The sequence below is a fragment of the Lissotriton helveticus genome, chromosome 6 (assembly GCF_964261635.1).
Source record: "Lissotriton helveticus chromosome 6, aLisHel1.1, whole genome shotgun sequence".
Classification (NCBI taxonomy): domain Eukaryota; kingdom Metazoa; phylum Chordata; class Amphibia; order Caudata; family Salamandridae; genus Lissotriton; species Lissotriton helveticus.
The window spans coordinates 1,959,430,251-1,959,452,661 of NC_136067.1; the positions used below are offsets into that span (position 1 = coordinate 1,959,430,251).

Genomic DNA, 22,411 nt, shown 5'->3' on the forward strand with positions numbered 1-22,411 from the left:
CACGGGGCACTGGAAATAATACACGGAGCCAGGAGTGTACTGCCTGTGGCTCCTGCATTCGCGCGCCAAGTGACGTCACGTACATGGCTGACGATTAATTAATCAAAGGTCATATGACCTGGACAATACTATTTGGCTGGTACCCCGTAGGGATACACGCTGGGCGCCCCTCACGCTGAACCGAGGTTGGCACTCCCTGCGGGGAGCACCCATTACATCATGGGTGCAACACAACATTCCTCCCCAACAACAAAAGTCTCTAAACAACACTTCACATGTGCTCTGCATGGCAAATTAACAACTCAAAGACCCCCAAAGAAATTGGAACAGTCTTACATTAACTAGTCCCTCAGCTCGCGAGCTGGTTCAGGGTTCTTTCAGAGTCGGTACTGGGAACTTCGACGTCCACTCAGTCCTTCATACACAACACCACTCGGAGGGGTACCTCGGACCTCCGAGGGACCCCCAGACACCTCAGCGTCCACTGCAGCGAGGGCAGCATTTTCAGGATTCAGTTCTGCATCGTGGCCTAGGCTCTGTCAATCTGATTTAATAGCTTCTTCTTGTCGGTCTGCCTCTGGCCGGACACTTCCTTGGCCGTGCTTGAGCTCTCCAAGACACCAGATGAAGAAAATACTCCTGAAGGATGAAACTTTTTGAAGTGTGAACTGTTCCTGGTCATGGTTTTGCCACCTCTCCTGGCGATGACCTGGTAGCCTTTCACGTGGACTATGACCCAGGGATTCCGTTCGTAAGGGAGATTGAACTTGCTGCTTGTCATACGGTTCTTTGATAGGACCAGGTCACCCGATTCCAGGTGTTCCGGCCGGGCCCTCTGGCGTTGACGGACTTGAGCATGCACCTGCCGCCGTTGTGAATCTATCCATTCATCATTTGAAGGTGCTGGGCACTACTGTGGATGATGTGTAATGGAGGGGTCTGTCGGTAGCTTTGCAAGAACGTGAAGATGACTAGCTCGACTGGCTGTTGGCGTTCATGGGCTATGCGTATTACCTTATTCAGAGTCCACATGAACCTTTCCACTTCCCTGTTGGCTTGCGGCCAACGAGGAGTGATTCTCCTGTGCTTGATGCCCACCGAGGTCAGGTAGGTGGCCATTTCCTGCCCCTGGAAGGGAGGACCATTGTCAGTTTTCAGTTCTTGGAAGATGCCATGAGTCGCCATCACCTTCTCTAGTTTCAGAATGACCTCTGCGGCACTCAGGGTGTTGACGATTTCCACCTCTGGGTATATTAGAGTGATCTTCAATGGCCACAAACGTGTGTCTCCCATCTGGGAGACTCCCGAAGTCAAGGCTGACGCTCACCCAGGGACGGGAGGCTTTGGCTCTGTGATCACGGGAGCAGGCAGAGGAGCGTCTCCGGTCACCTGGCACCACTGGCACTCATGGACTGTTGCCTCCATGAGCTCGTCCATCAGCGTGAACCATACTTTCGTCCGATTGATTTAACCAATCCTTGGTACCCTATGCGAGCGAGTTGAACCACTCGGGCTGTCAGAGCTGACGTGATAACCAATCGATGCCCTCTCATCAAGCACCAAGTAGCATCCTCCGTTAGTTCCTCTCGGATATGATAGAGGCATTCCAGGATACGTCTCGCATCTGCAGTGAGTATTTTCCACTCTTCCCTGGTGCAGTGCCAGTTCCCCTGCTTCAATGCTTGTTTGGCTCTCTGTAGGCATTCCTCTTTAGCCGTTTCCTCTCGCAGGGTGTCCATAGAGTGGGAGAGGGCAGGATCTTGCTGAGATGCAACGGACGTACTCCTCCGTGTCAACAGCATCTTCCTCCTCTTGGGCCGTGGCGGCTCTCGGGTGGCGAGATAGATAGTCCGCTGGGTTACAGGAGCCTGGCTGGTATTCCACTGGACAGTTGTAATTCTGGAGCTGCAACATCCATTTCTCTATTCTGGGAGGGGGCTTTGACGAGGTACCTGAGAATAGAGACAAGAGGGGGTTGCGGTCTGTGGCCACCATGAACGGCTTGCCATATATGTAGAGATGGAAGTGGCGACACCCCCAGTGTATGGCAATATCCTCTTTCCTTATCTGAGAGTACCGCTGCTCAGTGTCGGTAAGAGATTGGCTTGAAAACGCTACCGGGGCCCAGTCTTCCTCAACATATCGGCGCTGCATCAACACTGCTTCCAACCCTTTTGGGCCAGCGTCCACGGCGACCAGCGTCATCTTCTACGGGTCAAAGAAAGCCAGGGTGGTGGCTGCCAACAGGGCCTCTTTGATGTCTTGGAATGCCTTGGCCTGTTCCTCATTCCACGTCCAGGGGACGGAATCCTTTGTTAACGCTCTCAGCAGTTGAGTAAGGATCGGGAAGTCTTGAATGAACCGCCCACAATAATTTACCATGCCAAGAAAGCTGCGGACTTCTGTTACGTTGGCAGGGGCTGGGGTGTTCTTGATATGGCGCACCTGGTCCAGAATGTATAGCCAAAGAATTGGAGTTTTGTCTTAAGAAATTCACACTTTTCCCGATGCACTGTGCGTCCAGCATCTCGGACCCTCTGCAATACTTAAGTGAGGCGGGAATTGTGCTCTGCGATGGTTTTGGCGTGGATCATGATATCGTCACTTATGTTAATGACTCTGGGAATGTCCATAATCAGCTCGTCAATTACGTTCTGAAAAACTTCAGCCTCGCTGGATATCCCAAAACTCAGGCGAGTGTACCTTCTGAGGCCTACGTGAATGGAGAATTTTGTTATGTTCCTTGAGGTTTGATCCAGCACTAACTGATGGTATCCAGATCTTAAGTTTAGCTTTGAAAATCAGCACGCCCCGGCCATTTCTCCGATCAAGTCATCAATAGTGGGGGTGATGTGGCGCTCCCTTTTGATGGTGGCATTGGGTAGCCTCATGTCTACGCCTATTCTCACGGCTCTGGGTTGTTTGGGCTTCCGTGTGACGACGATCGGGGACACCCAGGGTGTGAGTCCCGTTACCTTTTCAATTATGCCAGCTTTCTCTAATTTGATCAGCTCTTATTCAACCTGTCGGCACAGATGAAACGCCACTCGTTGATGACGCAGGGCCATTGGTTGCACTGTGGGGTCTATGTGAAGGTGTATTTCTTTTCCTTTGAATTTTCCGATTCCTTCAAATACTGGTGCAAACTTGGCCAGGGTGTGCTGGACAGATTTCCGATGGATACCGAATGCAAAAGTCACTATTGCTAGGTCCTCCGCTGCTCGGCATCCTAAAAACATGCCCTGTCCGTCCTCGGTAACATACACCATGGTGGTGATGGATCTGGTCCCATGGGTCACCTTCATCTTGAATTCGCCTCTTATCTTCAGAGGCTTGTCCTGTCTGTAGTCAAAAACGTTGATCGACGTGGACTGCAGTGGGGGCGCTGGCCGTAGGGTTTCATGCAAGGCTGCTGACATGATGTTTATGGTGGCTCCAGTGTGCACGAAGGCTGTGACGTCATGTTGGCCCGGTTGGATGTAACATTGGAGTAGCCGTCTGAGTTTCCTAGTTGCCGCTCCAATCATGTGCACTTTGCGTATCAGCCGTTCCTCCTCCTCGTCATCATCCATTTCACTTGTTTCCCCACTTCCTTCGGGGACTAGGTTGACCGTCGGTCTGGGCTTCCAAAACCTCTTCGAGCGGCATACCTTTTCAAAGCGATTGAACTTTACGCATCCAGCACACCTCTTGCTTTTCGCTGAGCATTCAGCCACCTTGTGAGGTGCCACAATAGCCACAGTTTCGCTGGTTCCACGGTGGAGTGCTTGGCCATTTCTTTCTGATTTTGTCAGGGTGCCGGTTTCCGCGCTACCACATTTACTGGTTCTACTTTGACGGGCGACTGCAGCACCGCCTCCATGTGAGCTGCTCTGGCTTTAGATAGTTCCTTGGTGCGCCCCAGTGTCAAGATGTGCATTCATGATTTTCTTGATCCCTCCAGAATCCTTTCTCTAAGTTTTGCCGGTGCACAGCCTTGTATTATTTTCCCTCTTATCTCCTCTGTCTCATCCTGAATCCACACGTGGAGGCTATATTTTTGAGCCTGGCATGGAATGTGTCAAGCGACTCTTAGGACAGTTGTCGAGCCTGGGGAAAATGAACTGTTCATAGTCCTGATTGGCCATTGGCTCGAAGTGTCCGGTGAGGGCATTGATGAGCGTGTGGTGGGTTTTAGGCGTGGCCTCAGCAAGCGTTTTCGTTATTCTGTGAATATCTTTCCCCCAAGATGAAGTACCTGGGCCATCTCTTGATCCTTGTGGACCTTCGTTGCTTCCATGAATATGAGAAGTTGTTCCATCCACTTGGGTGCTTGAGCTGATGGAGGCCCTTCCACCACAAAGTGTTCTATGGGAGGAATGGTGGACATGGCAGGTGTGTGGCAGGTGTGTGGTTGTAGCACCTTGTGGTCACAATGCCATCTCCCTACTCAGCAGGGCTTCTGCCGTCGCGTGGATCGCGCGGGACGCTCCGTGCACTCCTCAGGGCGTTGCAGGTGCACATGCAGACAGACGCGCAGGCTGCCGAGGCACTATAGGCACGCTGGAGGCACTCGACCAGCACCACACATGCGCGTCGGGAGAGACGGTGCGTGGGGCTGTAGCAAAGCGTGCAACCAACAGGGGCTGAGTCTGTGTAGGAGGCTCACCATGGGGGCACAGAGTGTTCATACGACGTCTTCATTGCCTGAAGGAGGTCAGATGGTGCAGGCCAGGCTGTTGGTGGCACGAGCACGCAGGGCATGGAGCTTCCTCTTGCGGCCGCCACTCAGACACACAGCGGGGCACGCCCACCCTCGTTGCCAGTGTAATTTTGGAGGGGCGATGCTGAACCCCTCCTGCTGTGGGCGCGATGGTATGCAAACACAGGGCCATGGAAATAATACAGGGAGCGAGGAGTGTGCTGCCTGTGGGCTGTGGCTCCCGCGTTCGTGCGCCAAGTGACGTCACGTCCGTGGCAGCCGATTTATTAAACAAAGGTCACATGACCTGGGCAATAATATTTACACTCTGGGCGCCCCTCTCTCTGGGCCGAGGTCGGCACACCCTGCGGGCGCACCCATGAATAGATCCTTCTCTCCCGAACACTGTTCTGGACATTATTTCTTTATTAGATCATTTTTCCTATACTTATTTATAGTCCTCCTGTCATTAGCTATCACCTTAGTTTTTTTAGCAGTATTAGGATTACTGCTAATTTTTACGTTTGTTTTCTGAGGCCATCATGGCACGTCCTCTTGCTATTTGGAGGAAGACTTCCCACTACTGATAACTTCCACGACCATGGAAGTGCCTTCCCAGGATATTCCTGGGGTTGGAGTGTCTGCCTCTTTGGAGTATTTTCCTTGTACTTGTATTTGGTGCCCGTGTGTAACATGCCCTTGTAATACACGGTTTGCTACCTCTCACATGTTTATACCTTTGATACTTGCACAAGTGCCACCTTTGCCTACATAACGCTTGTTCTTGTGCGCGAGTGTCTAGCGCCTTTTGCAGTATTATACCTCAAATGATACTTTGTTTTCTCTTGTAACCGCACACCTGTCACTTTTTCCTCTTGTGCACTTTTACTACCTCATGTATTTTTGGCTGCTCACAATTATTACTACCTCATGTATTCTGTTTGCTCACAATTGTCACTTTTACCTTTTCTACCTCATGTATTTTTGGTTGCTCACAATTTTTACTACCTCATGTATTTTGTTTGATCACAAATGTCACCATTACCTTATGTAACGTAACGTATGCTTTTGTAATGTTTCTCATTATGTTTCATTTCTGTTCCTTTTGTGAAGCGCTCTGACACCTTCGGGTAAAGTCAGCGCTATATAAAAATGCATAAATAAATAAATAAATAAATAAAATTCTTCCCACTGTTTGGGCTTTCTTACAGCCGCTTTTCACATTGAGCATCCGGGGAGGGAGGAGCTATGACACGTACCTCCTATGCGCGATGCCCGCGTACACTCTTTCACCCATTTAAACAGACAGGCTGAGTTATGGCATCTGCAGATGTCCCCCTGAGAACTACGGAGCCCCACTTATCTGCCGTCTGGTGGCGCTGACCTGAAGCATACGGCCTACACCGCTCTTGCATCATTTCAACCAGGTATGCCCTTCTGCCTTGTCAGAATCTCTGTCTCCATTCCCTTTGTTGCTGTGAGTTTCCCACCATTGTGTATGAATTATTTGCGTAAGATGCTTGTACTTATATGATCTGCACTGCTCTTCCGCAACTTGAGCAGCGCACAGACACCCTTGCCAACATGCAGTGGTAGAAGTGGGCGGGAACGGAAGGGCACGGCGTGTCCCTACTTCTAAAAATTATTTCAGTCCGTTCCCCTACTTCTTACTTTCAAAAAAGCATCCCGGGGCGGCAAGAATAGTCTGGCTTAAAAACGATAACTTTTTTCATTAGATTCCAGGGGCTGCTCGCACTTCTCTGTGAACTCCAGAGGCTGCAGCAGCCCCTCCCTGAGCTTGCACAGACCGAGGGCAGGCCCATTGTCATTACGATTGAGGCTGATTACCCCCTTTCCAATGACAATGCGTCCCTTCTGCATTTAGCATACCAAGTGCCAGTGAGATTGGAGTTGGTGATTACAGAGGAGCTTTCCCCAGACGTGGGGAACTTGACACCTTGTGTAATTTGTTAATGTTGTACACAGAGTGAATTGGGCAGGAGCAGTGACGGGACAGAAGAGGCGACAGGAGCGACAGGAAAGTAGAGGTACTAGGGCAGGAGAGGTGACGGGGGGGCAGGAGAAGTGACAGGGCAGGAGAAGTGACGGGGCAGGAGAGTTGACGTGTCAGGAGCAGTGACGGTACAGGAGAGGTGACAGGAAAGGAGAGGTGACAGGGGCAGGAGAAGTAATGGGGCAGGAGAAGTGAAGGGGCAGGAGCGGTGATTAGGCATAGGCAGGAGCGGTAACCGGCAGGAGCAGTGAACGGATAGGGGCAGTGAACAGATAGGAGCAGTGAACGGGACAGGAGATGTGATGGGACAGGAGCGGTGATCGGGCAGGAGTGCTGATCAGACAGGAGCAGTGAACGGGCAGGAGCAGTGACGGGGCAGGAGAGGTGACGGGGCAGGAGAGGTGATGGGGCAGGAGAGGTGACGGGGCAAGAGAGGTGACGGGGCAAGAGAGGTGACGGGGCAGGAGAGAAGACGGGGTAGGAGAGGTGACGGGGCAGGAGAGGTGACGGGGCAGGAGAGGTGACAGGCAGGAGAGGCGGTGACGGGGCAGGAGAGGTGACGGGGCAGGAGAAGTGACGAAGCAGTAGAAGTAATGGGGCAGGAGCGGTGATTAGGCATGAGCAGGAGTGGTATCCGGGCAAGAGCAGTGAACGGGGCAGGAGCAGTCAACCGGGCAGGAGCAGGTAATGGGGCAGTAGCAGTGAACGGGGCAGAGGTGACGGTGCAGGAGAAGTGACGGGACAGGAGAAGTGACGGGACAGGACAAGGAGAAGTGATGGGGCACGAGAAGTGAAGGGGCAGGAGCGGTGATTAGACATAGGCAGGAGCGGTAACCAGCAGGAGCAGTGAACGGAAAGGGGCAGTGAACAGATAAGAGCAGTGAACGGGGCAGAAGTGATGGGACAGGAGCGGTGATCGGGCAGGAGTGCTGACCGGACAAGAGCAGTGAACGGGCAGGAGCGGTGACGGGGCAGGAAAAGTGATGGGGCAGGAAAAGTGACGGGGCAGGAAAAGTGACGGATCAGGAGCAGTGACGAGTCAGGAGAGGCAACAGGAAAGGAGAGGTGACTGGGCAGGAGAGGTAACTGGACAGGAGAGGTGGACAGGCAGGAGAAGTGATGGGGCAGGAGAGGTGACTGGGCAGGAGAGGTGACGGGGCAGGAGAGGTGACGGGGCAGGAGAGGTGACGGGGCAGGAGAGGTTAACAGGGCAGGAGCGGTTAACAGGGCAGGAGCGGTTAACAGGGCAGGAGCAGTTAACAGGGCAGGAGCGGTTAAGAGGTCAGGAGGAGTGAACAGGGCAGGAGAAGTGAACAGGGCAGGAGAAGTGACGGGCCAGGAGAAGGGAGGGGGCAGGAGAATTGATGAAGCAGGAGCGTTGATCGAGCATGAGCAGGAGTACTGACTGGACAGGAGCTGTGAAAGGGCAGGAGCAGGCGTTTCCCAGGGCGATTTGAAGGGTAGGGGGGCCAGTTTAGTTTGGGGGGACCAGTTTTGTACAAGTGCAGGAGTTTTAAAAACACTGCAAAGTTCTTTGTATATTCAGCAGGTTTCGGTCAACAATACGAGGGCCAAGATAACTTTGGTGATCAAAGTACCTGCTGAAGAGAGATGGGAGCATGTTTTGTCTAATGACTGTTTTACTCATCTAAGGTAGTGCAGAGGGGTAATATGCCTGCTGCAAAGAACATGTACCACGCATATCAAAGAGCAATATGTTATGTGCACAGTTCAGTGGGTACTGCTTTGTGTTCACTTCCTGAATGAAAGGACACTTGAATACAAATGGCCTGGCAGTTCGGGCTGGACTGTTCCCATTGGGCGCAGAATCTAGACTGATTTCCATATGGCTGGGTCCAAACTGGAATGGAATGGTGAGCAAAAAACAATGGATTTAAGCCCAGATCTCTGAACTGGGGTGAATGTATGACATTGTTCTGCATTCTGTCCATCAATTGTTCTTTTTGCATTTGTCACCCGAGTGGGACAGGTATGCTCAGACATGAGTCCCGTGCTCTCAATTCCACTGGAATCAAGCTATCCTGGCTGATGAGGGCTGAAAGCCAGAAACCGGTCCTAGGATGCTTGTTTCCAGTCCAGGGAGGACCTGGCCTGGCAGTTCGGGCTGGACTGTTCCCATTGGGCGCAGGGTCAAGACTGATTTGCATATGGCTTGGTCCAAACTGGAATGGCATGGTGAGCAAAGAAACAATGGATTAGCCCAGTACAGGGGTGAATGTATGATATTGTTCTGCATTCTGTCCACCAGTTGTTCTTTTTGCTATATTATGATTGAGCAGCTGGCTGGCAGACAGGAATATGAAGGAGCCTTTGTGGGTTTCCGTGAGTCTAGATTCTCCTGAAGAGTCCCTTTCTCTTCTGAGCCCTGCTTAACACATGTGTACAGGAGGAGCCCTGTAATCATGACATCAATGTTTAAGACAAAAAATAATCATGGATTTCTGAACAATGAGAGTAAAAGCATTAAGGTAACATGTTGTTCCTGCTTATATTTCACACGCTTTACATAAACCTGTATTCCCTATGTGTGTTTGCTTTTTCCTGAATTAAACCTCAAATAAAAATGTTTACCCATTGTTTTAATTAAATAAATTAAATAACATTATAAGCTGTAACTGGTCAGGGAAATGCTAAACGTACTAAAAATTGGTATGTTTTGCTATTTCTAGCCACACCCCTGACTCCGCCCACTGATTCAATCTTCAGGTATTCCTGCCTCCTGATTCTCCACCCACAGTTCCCCTACTTTTTTTTCCCCACTTCGACCAATGCCAACATGCCTATGTTTTTGTCTATTCTTGCTACTACGTGGGGCTCCACACACTTGTAGCTGATCCCCCCTGCTTGTTTGACAGTCGTGTTTTCCACCCTTTCCCATTTGTGTAATTTCCTTATGCCTTGTCTTTAATCTGCACGATTTCTGGGCTCTGTATCGGGCAGCCCCCGCTTAGAAACTCTGTGATTCCGCCCGTGGATACCATACATTAGATTGTACTTTGTACCTTTTAATCCTACTTGCAATAATCCTTATGTGCTCATTCTGCCTAATTGTTTATTGTTGCATTGCTTCTCGTTTTATTAGGTATATCGTATCGATTTTATAAATCGTGATTATTGAAAACTGAGCCCTTCCTGGTATAAGGATTGTGTCTATTCCTAGTAACCCTGGTCTACCTGAATATTTAATTTTGAATATGTCTATTTGCTTATATCATTGTTTCCCTTTAGGTGCATCACTCCGTGTGTCTCCCACATGACTCCTGCGCCCTGAAGAAGGTGTGACCCACAGCTGGGTTAGACACCGAAACGCACGTCTGCGCAGGAGCTGATCTTAGCTTTTCTGTTTTCATCAACCCTCTTGAGAAAGCATTTTGGATGATGTACTGTATGACCAACGTATCATGGGACCTTTAGATGCTGTTATGGACTCTATTCAATTATACGTTTGAATACCTGTAACACATTATTTGATGGGAAGATTTTGTAATTATTTGCGTACATATATTTAAATTGTGTTGCGTTGCTGTATAGTGATTGTTTGAATTGGCAGTATGCAAGAGGTTGTTTGGGTATGTTTCTGAGTTATGTTGACTGAGAGGTCGTGTGTGTGTGAAGTTGGATGCGTCTGGAACTTTTATATTTACCATGTTTATCATTTTGACAAAACCAAACAAATAGATGTGACTTGTTAGCTCATTATGTTGTTTATATAATAATTTAGAAGGTCAGGACATTCGGGCTGTCTTCTATCTATCAATGGCTGTTTAGCTTTTTACGTATCTGCTTTTGGCAGAGGGATTTTCGTTGTGATTACTCATGGTCAGGTTTCAGGCTAGAAGCTACTTCCAGATCGTCTGGGCTTTCCGAGATAATGGTCTGGACCTCGAGCCTCCCTGCCTGTTGAGTTGGTACATTGTTGTTTTATTGTCCATCTGGACAAGCAGAGAGCTGGAGTAGAATGATGCTGAAAGGCTTTCAGCAGCATATGAACTCCTCGTAGCTCCAGCAGATTGAGGGGTCTCATGTGTAGACGTTCATTCAGTGTGAGGAATATACAGGATGCCATTGAGCCCAGAAGCGAGGAGACCTTCCTCACAGTTGGGTGATAAATTGTCATGAGAGCGTGAGCTTTCAGAAGGAGCGATAAACGTCTCTCCTCCAAAGGACAAACGTTTGCCATGAAACTATTGATGGATGCGCCCAGATATTGCAGGCACTGCACCGGTGTTGACGTTAACCTTGCTTGGTTCACATGAAGACCCAACCGCTGGAGAAGATCGGAGGTCCAACTGAAGTGTAGCTGAGCCTCCTGATATGTGGATGAATTGATTATCCAATCGGTAGATGAACACCTTTTGTTTCCTCCAACTGGCAGCTACCACCGCCATGAACTTGGAGAAGGACCTGGGTGCTGACTTCAGGCCGAATGGAAGTATACATTATTGGTAGTGGTAAATGTAAATTGATACTTGTATAGCGCACTACTCACCCGCAAGGGTCTCAAGGCGCTTGTACGAATACCGCTGTGGAACCCATCCTCGCTTTCCCTGTGAGGTGTCCACTCCTGGGCACCCCCAAGGTGGAGGCCAGGCATCCTTAGCATTGTGGGGGCCATTGTGGAGATTAAGCAAGCTATTGCCCAGAACTGCAGAGTGGGACTCCATGATTGGAATAGGCACCGAGGCGAGAATTATCAGGTCCGTGGAATTTTTGAGCCAAAGACCCGCCGAGGCGGGGAATTGAACCCTGGTCCTGGGCTAGACCTCTGCATCAGGGTCTGCCGCTCTAGCCATTGAGCCACACTTCTCCACTAGTGGTTGTTCACCACTGCAAACCTCAAGAACTTGCAAGGCTTCCTTATGATGGGAATGTGGAAGTATGCATCTTGAAGGCTGACTGCGCATAACCAACTGTAGCTAAGGGTAGATTTGGTGCAATGTCAGCATCCGGAATCTCCCTTTCTGAATCCACTTGTTGGCCTTCCTTAGGTCGAGAATGGGTCTGAACTCGTTCTGCTCCTTCTTTTTGACAAGAAAGAACATTGAGTATAGCCTTTTGCCTCGTTGTAAAGAGGGAACAGGTTACACCGCCTGTTTTTGTAAGAGAATGTTCACTTCCGATTGTATTTGGCGCAGTGGATATCTTGATTATTCCAGAGGTATTGATGGTGGAGGGCTGATGAATCTAAGCTCTATCCATTGCAAACAATATTCAGCACCCAATTGTTTTTTGTGATTTTTGCCACTCTGGCAAGTAATATTGGATGCTTCCCCCTACTGGAGCGGGTAACGGAAGAGGGGGAAGGCAGAATTTAGGATTTTGAACCTTATGGTATCTTGCCTCCTTGAATAGGTTGCTGTCCTGAGCTTCCTCTTGGTTGTCGCGTTTAATAAGGCTGGTAGGAGCGTTGGTACAGTTGTTGCGTACCTGACTGTCGGTCCTGATACCACCAAGGGGTTTGAACCTTCTGCGTAAAATAGTGGCGTGAGAAAGGTCGGAGAAACTTGCGTTGTTCTTTGGGTCTTTTGAGGCCAACAGTTTTCAACGTTTCCATCTCTGCCTTCATTCTGGCAGCTCCTCTTCTGCATGCGAGCTGAAAAAGGTTGTACCTGCAAACGGGAGATTCAGGATGTGCTGCTGTGCTTTAGGCTTAAGTGATATCAGACGCAGCCATTAATGCCGCCCAAGTGGCAGGCTGTGGCAATATTCACGTGCAGAAAGAAGGGCTGTGTCCGCTGATGCTCTTATTACTTGATTCAAGACCATAAGGCCTTCTGTTAGAATCTCTTTAAAGTCTACGGAGGTGGTCTGCAAACTGTTGGAGCGATTCCCATTGTGCCCGGTCATATCTGCCTAGTAAGGCTGTGGCACTAGCAGCTTTCATGGAAGTTGCCGCTGTGTTGCACACCTTCCTTCTCACTAAGTCTATCTTCCGGCTCTCTTTATCCTGTGGAACAGTAGATTTTGGAGCCGTAGCATGCTGCTTTTTCATTGCCACCACAATAACCAAGTCTGGAGCTGTGTCCGTCCATAGGGATGTAAGGTCCTGCTCTGGAGGCTGATATTTCTTTTACAGCCTGGATGGAGCTCGCTTAATTGATGAGGGTGTTAGAAATAGCTCCATAGATGGTTTTAAGAGGTCCTGAACTGGAGGAAGCAAGGGAAGACAAGCTTGTCTCTACTGAAGAGTCTAAAATCACCAAAGTTGATAGTGTTGGAGTGGACATTGGAATGTTCAATTTAGAAGCCCCCCACACCAGAACTTCTTGAAAGGTAGAAATTTCATCAATTGGTGAAATCCTTGGAGCAGGAGAGTCCGATATCTTCCAATACTCAAAGAGGAAGTGTCCCTGGTATGTCTAGAATGGGACCTTCCACCGTGATGTCGATGATGGGAACGAGTAGAGGAGCGTCTACGCCTGCGAGAACGATCCCTCACGTGAGACCTAGACCTTGGCCTTTGTGGTGGTGGTGGTGGAGGTGTAGGAGGAGGAGGAGGTGGAGGAGGAGAAGGCGGTGTCGGAAGTCTTGGTTGCTCATCTGGCAGATGAGGCGGAGACTGAGTTGGTGAAGGAATGTTCTTAGGTGAGGAGTAGGTTTGGGAGTACTCTGAATCCGATGAGTAAATTAGCCTTCTAAATTTCTGAGCCTTCAGAAGGCTTGAAGAAGCTGACACCGTTTCTGAAGAAGATCCATCTATCCCCGTCGACATCGATCTACTCATCGACTGTGACCTTCAACCGCGTCAGTGATCGATGGTGTTGTCTCGACGTAGGTCAACGGTCATGTCTCGACGCCGATCAACAGTGATGATTCGACGTTGTTCGATGGTGATGTGTCGACGTCGAGTGGTGCGATAAGGTCTCGACGGAGACCTGCGAGGTGTCACCATCTGCAGTGGGCTTCTCGACTCCGAACGAGGCGTTCTCACCATCGGTATCGTAACCGTTGTGGACGATCTTCTTCTTGACGTGAAACATCCTTGTCGTTTTGACCCAGAGCCCTGGGTCGACAGCAAAGAGGTTGGCGCTGAACCCCCTTTCGACAACATCGTCTTCGATCGGTACCGGTAACATTTTTCAGCTCTTCTTCTGCTGGGGAGTCCCCCATAGGCTGAAGACAGAGCCCTGGTAGAGGACTGACCCTCTCCTTACTCTGAAGTCCCACCTGAAGACTGGGCCTGCTGTTTCCGTCGCTCTTCTGCTACTTGAAGCTAAATCTTCTCCCTGTCTCTAAGGGTGCGCCTTGAGAAGGTTTTACAGATGGAACAGGAGTCAGGAACATGACTAGCAGGCAGGCAAAGAATGCACACTCTGTGAGGATCCGTTTTGGCCTTCTTCCTACCACAATCTGGACACTTATCAAAAAGACAGGGCATTTATGAGTTAAAAACTAACAATTCCTGTCAGAAAAAGACAGAAAATTGTAGGGAAAGACAAAAGACGTCGAGTGAAGTAATTAGTAGGCAAATTCTGAAGAGTTTTTTTGAAAAGAAAAACAAAATTTGGTAAAGCTCAATGCTCCAGGGTCCTGATAGTAGGAGGCAGAGAAAAGTACGGACGTAACTGCCACTGGCTGTGCATGACGAGATACTGGTGATCTCTGGATTCTTAAAGGCACAGTTTCTAATTTTACGACATATAATGGCAGCCTATGGGGCTATTCTGTCCTCTCCTTTTATCTCTATTACCACAACAATTGCACAAAATAGAGTATAATGGCTATATTTTTTTGCTTCAAGATGAAGATTCAGCCTATGCCTAATGCCTATGTATTTAGGCAGCATTATTGTGTCTTTATCTCTTAAGTGTCTGCACGCATTTCTGAAGAAAGGCGAAAAATACCTACTTAAGAATGTAAAGAAGTGCTCCGAGGTCCCAGCACGTGGGCGGCATTATTCAAGTCCTTATGACTATACATGGAAATCCCCTACAAGAGAAGTAACCTTTTCTAGCAAGTTTTCTAGTAGGCTACTCATCATCTTTGGCCTTAGATTTTGTGAAGTAACTTGAAATATTGTTCTCTCCAGTGTGTAACTTTCTAGGAAAGCAAAGTGAAAGAAAAACACTAGCTATATGTGAAGTGTGATGTCAATCCTTCTAACAAGCACAGTTCGAAACATGCATAATAGTAAAAGTTACTTATCTTTGGTAACGTAATATCTGGTAGCGACACAGTCTAACTGCAGATTCATTAACTTTTGAATTCTCCCCAGGCACCACTCTAGGTCTGGAAATTTTTCAGCATTACCTCTGTGAGCCGGGCAGCGGCATTGTATTGATCCTTGATCATGTTGACTCCGGTCATGACATCAGTGGAGCCATAAATGTCCCCTCCGGCGCACGGACGTCAGTTTCTTCTGTGAAACCTTCCGCACCAGAATGCGGAGCCACCATAGAAACATTGTGGAAACAGTGTGCCAAAAAAAGTACAAAAATCTTTGAAACATTAATAAAGAAGAAACATCAAATTGTATGTTAATACCAGACATGGATTTCAAAAGAAACCCCCAACAAAATCAACAAAACACAGGGCTACATGAAAGCATGCACCCTGGTGAATAACCCCCATGTAAGGGAAGATAACCATCCACTCTATAGATCATTCATCAATGGTAATTATACTTGCGCCCACCCGTATCCATGAGCGAGCCAAGCGCAGTGGCGGGGGACTGGACCAGCAACAGCGGTGTCGGCTATAGCAGTGCAATATGAGGTCTTAACCAAAGAAGTGGAAACAAGCCTCAGAACCAGCCACTAATGCTGGTGAGACAGGTGAGGGTGTGAGGAGAGCAAGAATAGATCTGAGTTAGAAGTTATAGGATTGGCCTGCTTGAGCTTTTTGGGCCAAAACAATCTGGCAGTCAAAATGCAACAGAGCCGAGCTCAATCCAGATCGGCACTGATTGCGGGGGAAAATAGGAATTGAGGTCAGCATGCTGGGTCGATGGCTATATAGGCACCGCACATGTAATTTCCTGCATGGATGACACAGCCGACGCCATGCAAGCTGAATGGCACCACCTACAGTGCGCAAGGGGACTGCTAAAAAATTCCAGAACCAGTCTGATGCCTAGGGAATATTCTAAGGGGATGTATGACATTACAACGCATGCTTTTACATCGCATGCCTTTACAACGCAAGTATTACAACGCAGTCCATTACAACGCATAGTGCTTTGGGGTGCTGGATAGTGAATAGTTTAATTTACTATTCCAACTCCAGTCCCCGTGGACACTAGGGAAGGTTATTGGATAGTAAATTAACCTATTCCCTATCCTAGAGCGCCCCCCAGAGCAATGCGTTGTAATAGTTTGCGTTGTAATGGTTGCGTTGTAAAGGCTCTGCGATGTAAAAGTTGCGTTGTAAAGGTTGTTTACCATTCTAAGGTAAGTAATCTGTGGCTTGAAGTCTCTATCAGATTGCTCATGACCGTCCATTTATATAACAAGGTGGCAGTAACACCTGTGTTAGATTCCAAGATTGATACATTCTTAGTAAAGAAGGTAGAGACTCAAAGAAAGAGGTAATTAGAGCATGGTCCTCATAGCAAGACAAAGTTCTGTATATTTATTGGTCTGCTCACTAAAATCTTATGCACCTCAAAGGAAGCAAAGGCTTCTGGGGAGGAGTTGGACCCTGAGGTTGTGTCAAACTATGTTCAGCAAGCTATTTGCTTCCTAGATAATACTGATACATCCATTCTTGTGAAGAAACGTAAGACTCTTCTTCTGAGGATTCAACCTAAGCTGGGGAGGTGGCTTATTCCGAAAGGAAAGGCAAGATGCTCAATCCACCTGCTCATGTACAATCTACCAGCGGTCAGTTATGTGAACAAATCAGTGGGAACATGGTCAAGACCATTGACAGAAATAGCCAAGACAATATGGGCCTTCTGTTTTCAACATCAAATTTCTCTGACAGAGGAATACCTTCCGGGACAGAGCAATTCTATAACGCATTGGCACTCGCACAATCTTCTGGACAACAGTGAGTGGTAATTGGACGTTAACATTTTTAGATCATTACAACTCCTCTGCGGTCCCTTCGCTATAGACCTGTTCGCATCAAGGTTTGCAAGCAATTACCCAATGTTTTCAGCCGGAGACCAAACCCAGAAGCTCTAGCGTTGGATGCTTTCCTGCAGGACTGGTCAGGGATGTGGTATCCTGCCATTGTAAGGTAGAAACAGAATGTAGAACTGTAGAACTTAGATTGTGAAGTTAGAAAGGTGCTGGTCAGTTACATTCAGGCAGCTGTGGTGGATGGGACTTTCTTATATACAGATATACTTCAATAAATCTGTTTCACGCTATGCTTGAGTACCTGCTTCTTCACAAAGGGGAACGCATTATGCATTTCCCCCCATCATTCTGATACCAGAAGTCTGATGAAGCTTCGCAGGCAACAGGCAAAGGTTGTGATGGTTTTTATTTCATGGAGGTCACAGACTTGGCATCCTCTCATGTTAGAATTATCAGTGGGTCTTCCATTGTTACTGATAGATCTTGAGAAATCTGCAGGGTCAGGTGCACAATGTGATGGAAAGGGGCAAACTAGGGTTAGTAGCCTGGAACCTCTCAGGGAACTTGGTAAGTTGTCAGGAATTTCAGAAGTTGCTTCAGGGTATATTGAAGCATTGTGGTCCAGGGGAATTATTGGAACATATGGCTCAGCTTGGAATTGCTGTAATAGGAAATGAATCACAATCCCGTTTCAGGGCATGTAGTTATGATTCTCAAATTTTTGGCCTCGTTGGCAGCTATTCCTAAATCTTATAGAACAGGTAAAGTTTATAGATCTGCTATATCTGCGGAGCATGACAAGGTAAATGGGATACCCAGAAAGCACCCTCTGCTCTGTAAACCCAGGAGAGACATTAGTTTTATGAATCCACCACAACCTAGATATACTACTATGTGGGGTGTGAAAAGGTAGTTTATTTGTTAAACTGCTGTAAATAAAGCAGTTAGATGAGAAATAATGTTTGCCTCATGACCTTAATAAAAGCAATAATGGCAGCCACTACAAACAAAGGGTGGTGCGTCGGGTGGAGGGAACGCAGGAGGGGTAGCGTGGGGTGTGTTATAGTAATTGTATATCATGAAATAACTTACCTGAAGCCACCTGCCGCATTGCACCTCCCATCCTCTTCCTGGTCCCAGCAGCCCAAGTGACAGACACCCATCCAATCCCCATGCTGCTCTCTTGCTAAGGAAGCAGCACAGGGATTGGCCTGAGTGGGCTGAAAAGACGCTCCACTCAGGACAGGGAGTCTGTGGGGTTTCTCCAGCCCGGCTGTTCAATACAGCTGGGCTGCATAAACCTAACTGCCCATGCGTGTTTGCCCGGCCTGAGACGCCCGGCCAAATACATATGCGCACTTAGGGAGTGCACATAGCACTCCTCCTCCCAGGCCCCACCCCTCCCTACACAAACTGGCTCAGAGCCGGCCAATTAAAAGTAAAACAATGCTAGAACATGGTTTATTTTTCATTTGCTGGCTCTGAGCTAGGCAGTGGGGCAACGCTCATCTGCCATTGGGGAGGAGCCACCGCTGAAAATCAGGACTATCCTTCACAACTGACTAGGAGAATCCGCAATAATTCAAAGTGGAATACATTTTTAACCCAATTACGGGACATCTTTCCTCTGACCAGTTATTACCTAGTTCTGAATGACGGTCGCAGCTGTAGCAAATTTGTACAGTTACGAAAGGCACTAATATATTTCTGAATCAGAAATATACAAGCTTGTTTAGGGGCATTGGTTCCACAATGTGTTGTATTTACTTTTACAGGTCATTAGGAATATAGGATGTAACTTTCTATAGTAGGCTCAAAGTTCCATGGGATCACTTCCGGGATTGCATGGGAGTGCTTCCTCATGGACAGACATCTCTTTGCTCTCACCTTGGAGTTGAGATACTGTTGAAGTAGTAGCTGAAGCTCATTGTTCTGCTGTCCCAAGCTCGCAGTCTCATCCAGCAATTGCGACCTCGCCAACAAGACGTTACTTCGAGGTTTAAATGAGAAAAAGGTTTCATTATATTACATTGTAATTCAAAAAGGGAAAAAATATTTCCACAAGAGCATATTATGCAATTATCTCAATGTAATTCAAAGAAGAAAGTACAATAGTTTGGTCAGGTCATGGTTAGCTTTAGAGTTTAGTGAGGGCAAAAATAATTTTTATGCCACACTTTCACAGGCTCCTGGCAAGTGCCATCAAAGAGTACGTTTAAGAGCCCCCAGCAGCCTTTTCCGACAGAAGGCCAGACCTGCTAATGATTTCGTGGCTGTCTCTCCTGCAATTCACAAAAAACAAGGCGACATATTTACAAGGGGATTACACCACTGAACGTCACTTTTTGGATAAGTTACTTACCGCTAATCCTAGTTCTTTTCCAGGGGTATCCTCATCAAAGTCATAAGCACTGAATATTCCCGTCCACGTGCGGGGACCCCGGAAATAATATAAAATATATATGCAAATCATATATAAATAGCTCCACATATATGTATGCACATATATCATTTTTTCTCACACCCATGCAGCCCCAAAACTGAGGCTAAACAATGTAAATACTCATACATGCACTGAATTAGCAATGACACAAAAAACACATTAGGTCAAATAGCCCTTGAACTCTGTGTTTTAATGAGCAAAACACTCAGCAATTCTGATAATTGCTAATAAATAGACATTGTTAGCCCATAGGCTGCATTGTAAAACAATATCATAGGAAATGAAACCATTTTCAACAAAGAAAACTGGCACAGTGCCTTTAAGGCAGCCATGACCCCTGGCTTCTCATCATGCCTCAGGGGTGACAGTTAGGTCAGTTGGTCTTTGCATAACCCTGAAGACAGGGCTCACCAAGAAAATAGGAACGCATTGATCACATCTCATTTGCCTGGGGAGGAGGGTGGGTTGCTTATGACTTTGATGAGGATACCCCTGGAAGAGAACTAGGATTACAGGTAAGTAACTGATCCTTCTCTTCCAGGGGATCCTCATCAATAGTCATAAGCACTGAATAGAATACCAACCCAACCAACCACCTGCAGGCAAATGAGCAGACAACATGACCCAACCAAGATAATTGGAAACAGACACACTCAGCTGTTAAACATATTCCACAAGGAGGCCTGGCCTACTTGCGTATCTGCTCTAGTGTCTGAATCTAGACAGTAATGCCTGGTAAATGTATGGACGGACTTCCAGGTCGCCGCCTTACAAATCTCAGACATGGGCACATTATTAAGAAAAGCCATAGTAGCCGCTTTCCCTCTGGTAGATTGCTCCTTGGGAGAAAACCCTAGGGTCTTCTGTGCCAACTGAAAAGCAAGCTTAATACAAGAAACTATCCACCTTGAGATAGAACGTTTTGAGGCTGCACAACCTGGTCTCATCGATCCATAGTTGACAAACAACTGATCAGACTTACGTATAGTTTTGGACTTATCAAGATAACATTTTAGAACTCTTTTCAGGTCCAAAGAGTGTAATTCCCTCCCAGCTGGTGTGGAGGGATTGGGAAAGAAGGTGGGCAAAGAGATGGTATGGTTTACATGAAAGTCTCATACCACCTTGGGCAGAAAAGAAGGATGTGTTCTCAACACTACTCTATTCAGATGGAACACTGTGTAAGGCTCTTTGGAACAGAGAGCTTGAATTTTGCTCACCCTGCGAGCTGACGTGATCGCTACCAAGAAAGCAGCCTTCCACGAAATATGCTGCAAAGTTGCTTTATGAATGGGTTCAAAATGTAGACCCATCAATTTTGATAGCACCAGGTTCAACTCCCATGGGGGTGACGGAGGTCGTACTGGGGGATAAACCTTTTTCAATCCCTGTAGAAAATCCTTCACTGCCTGTAACTGGAAAAAAGAAGGTTGGGAAGGTGAACGCCTATAAGCTGTTATAGCAGCTAAATGCACCTTAATCGAATTAAACCTCAACCCTGCTTTCGCTAGATACAATAAATAAGGGAGAATGACCTCTTCCTGACCCCTGACAGGGTGACAATTGTTCTGCATACACCACATATAGAAGCGCTTCCACTTGCATGCATAAGAATGTCTTGTGGAAGGACGTCTTGCCTCTTATAAGATGGACATGCAGTCTTGCGGAAGTCCTAAGTGGCCGTATTGTATGACCTCAGGAGCCATGCTGCCAAGCTCAGTGACGGAAGCTTGGGATGATGTATCTTCCCGTTCATCTTGGATAACAGGTCCGGCCTGCATGGCAGCTTCCTGTGTGGGGTCACTGACAGATGGAGAAGGTCTCTGTACCACCATTGTCTCGGCCAATCGGGTGCAATGAGGATCATCGTTGTGCACGAGTTCGTCAGCTTGCTCATCACCTTCAGGATCAGCGGAAGAGGTGGAAAGGCGTACACAAATTCCCCTGACCAGTCTATCAAAAGGGCATTCCCTTTCGATCCTGGGTGATAGAATCTTGAAGCGAAGTCTTGGCATTTGGTGTTTTCGTCGTCCGCGAAGAGGTCTATGGTGGGACGACCCCAAGACTGGAAGATGTCTTCGACTACTTCGTCGTTGAGAACCCAGTCTTCTCTTTCTTCGAAATGCCGGCTTAGAGCGTCCGCCCTCACATTCTGTTCTCCTGGGAGGTGGACTGCTGTGACTGACAGATTGCGAGCCAGAAGCAAATGCCAGATGTTCTGGGCCTCCAGCGAAAGAGTCCGTGAGCGTGTTCCTCCCTGCTTGTTCAGGTAGTACATTGTGGTGGTGTTGTCCGTCTGTACTAACACTGATGAGTCCTGAATCGAGGGAAGGAACGCTTTGAGGGCTAGGTGGACTGCCCTCAACTCCAACATGTTGATGTGGTAAGTACACTCTTTGGGGGACCACAGCCCTTGCATCTGGAGATGACCCATGTGTGCTCCCCATCCTTGCAAGGAGGCATCTGTGATTAACGTCTGGGCAGGAGGAGGTTAATGGAACAGAATTCCGACCTGCATATTTTTATTTTTCGTCCACCAAGGAATGGATGCTCGTGCTGGGTCTGACAGTGTGATTTTGTCGTCCCAGCGTGCTGACTGCTGGTCCCACTTGTCCTCCAGATCCTGCTGAAGAGGACGCATTCGCAGTCTGGCATTCAGGACCAGGAAAATGCAGGATGCCATCAACCCTAGCAGGGAGGCAATCTTTTGCACCCTTAGGTCCTTACTGCGAAGCACCAGTTAACACTTCTGAGCTATGGAACACTGTCTCTCCTCCGAAGGAAACCCTTTTCCTACTTGGGAGTCTAGCAGAGCTTCTAGGAAATGTATCTTCTGCTTAGGCTGTGAGATTGACTTGTTGAAGTTCACATGCAGCCCCAACCGGTGAAAGAGGTGGATGCAGCTAAGAAATTGATTTCTTACAGTGTCTGGGGAAGGACCTTTCAACAGCCAGTCATCCTGGTATGGATACACGAAGACACCCCTGCGGCTTAGAGCGGCCGCTACCACTGCGACACACTACTCGGGGTGCTGACTTCAACCCGAACGGGAGGACTTTGAACTGGTAGTGAGAGGTCCCCACCCGGAACCGAAGGAATCTTCTGTGATCGTGAGCTATCGGTACATGAAAATATGCATCTTGTAGGTCCAGCGAACACATCCAATCTCCTCTCCTGAGATGTGGATATATTTGATGAAGCGCCAACATGCGAAACCTTTCTTTCTT

The 22,411-nt window shown here is 47.9% G+C and overlaps 1 protein-coding gene across 1 annotated transcript in view; it reads right to left on the bottom strand.

The window, feature by feature from the left end:
• LOC144763934 (dynein regulatory complex protein 1-like) overlaps nucleotides 1-22,411 on the bottom strand; it is a 907,472-nt gene that overhangs the window by 23,007 nt on the left and 862,054 nt on the right. Inside the window, exon 16 of the mRNA XM_078649981.1 lies at nucleotides 18,629-18,731. Within this exon, the coding sequence (XP_078506107.1) occupies nucleotides 18,629-18,731 (103 nt within the window). The remainder of the gene's footprint in view (nucleotides 1-18,628; nucleotides 18,732-22,411) is intronic.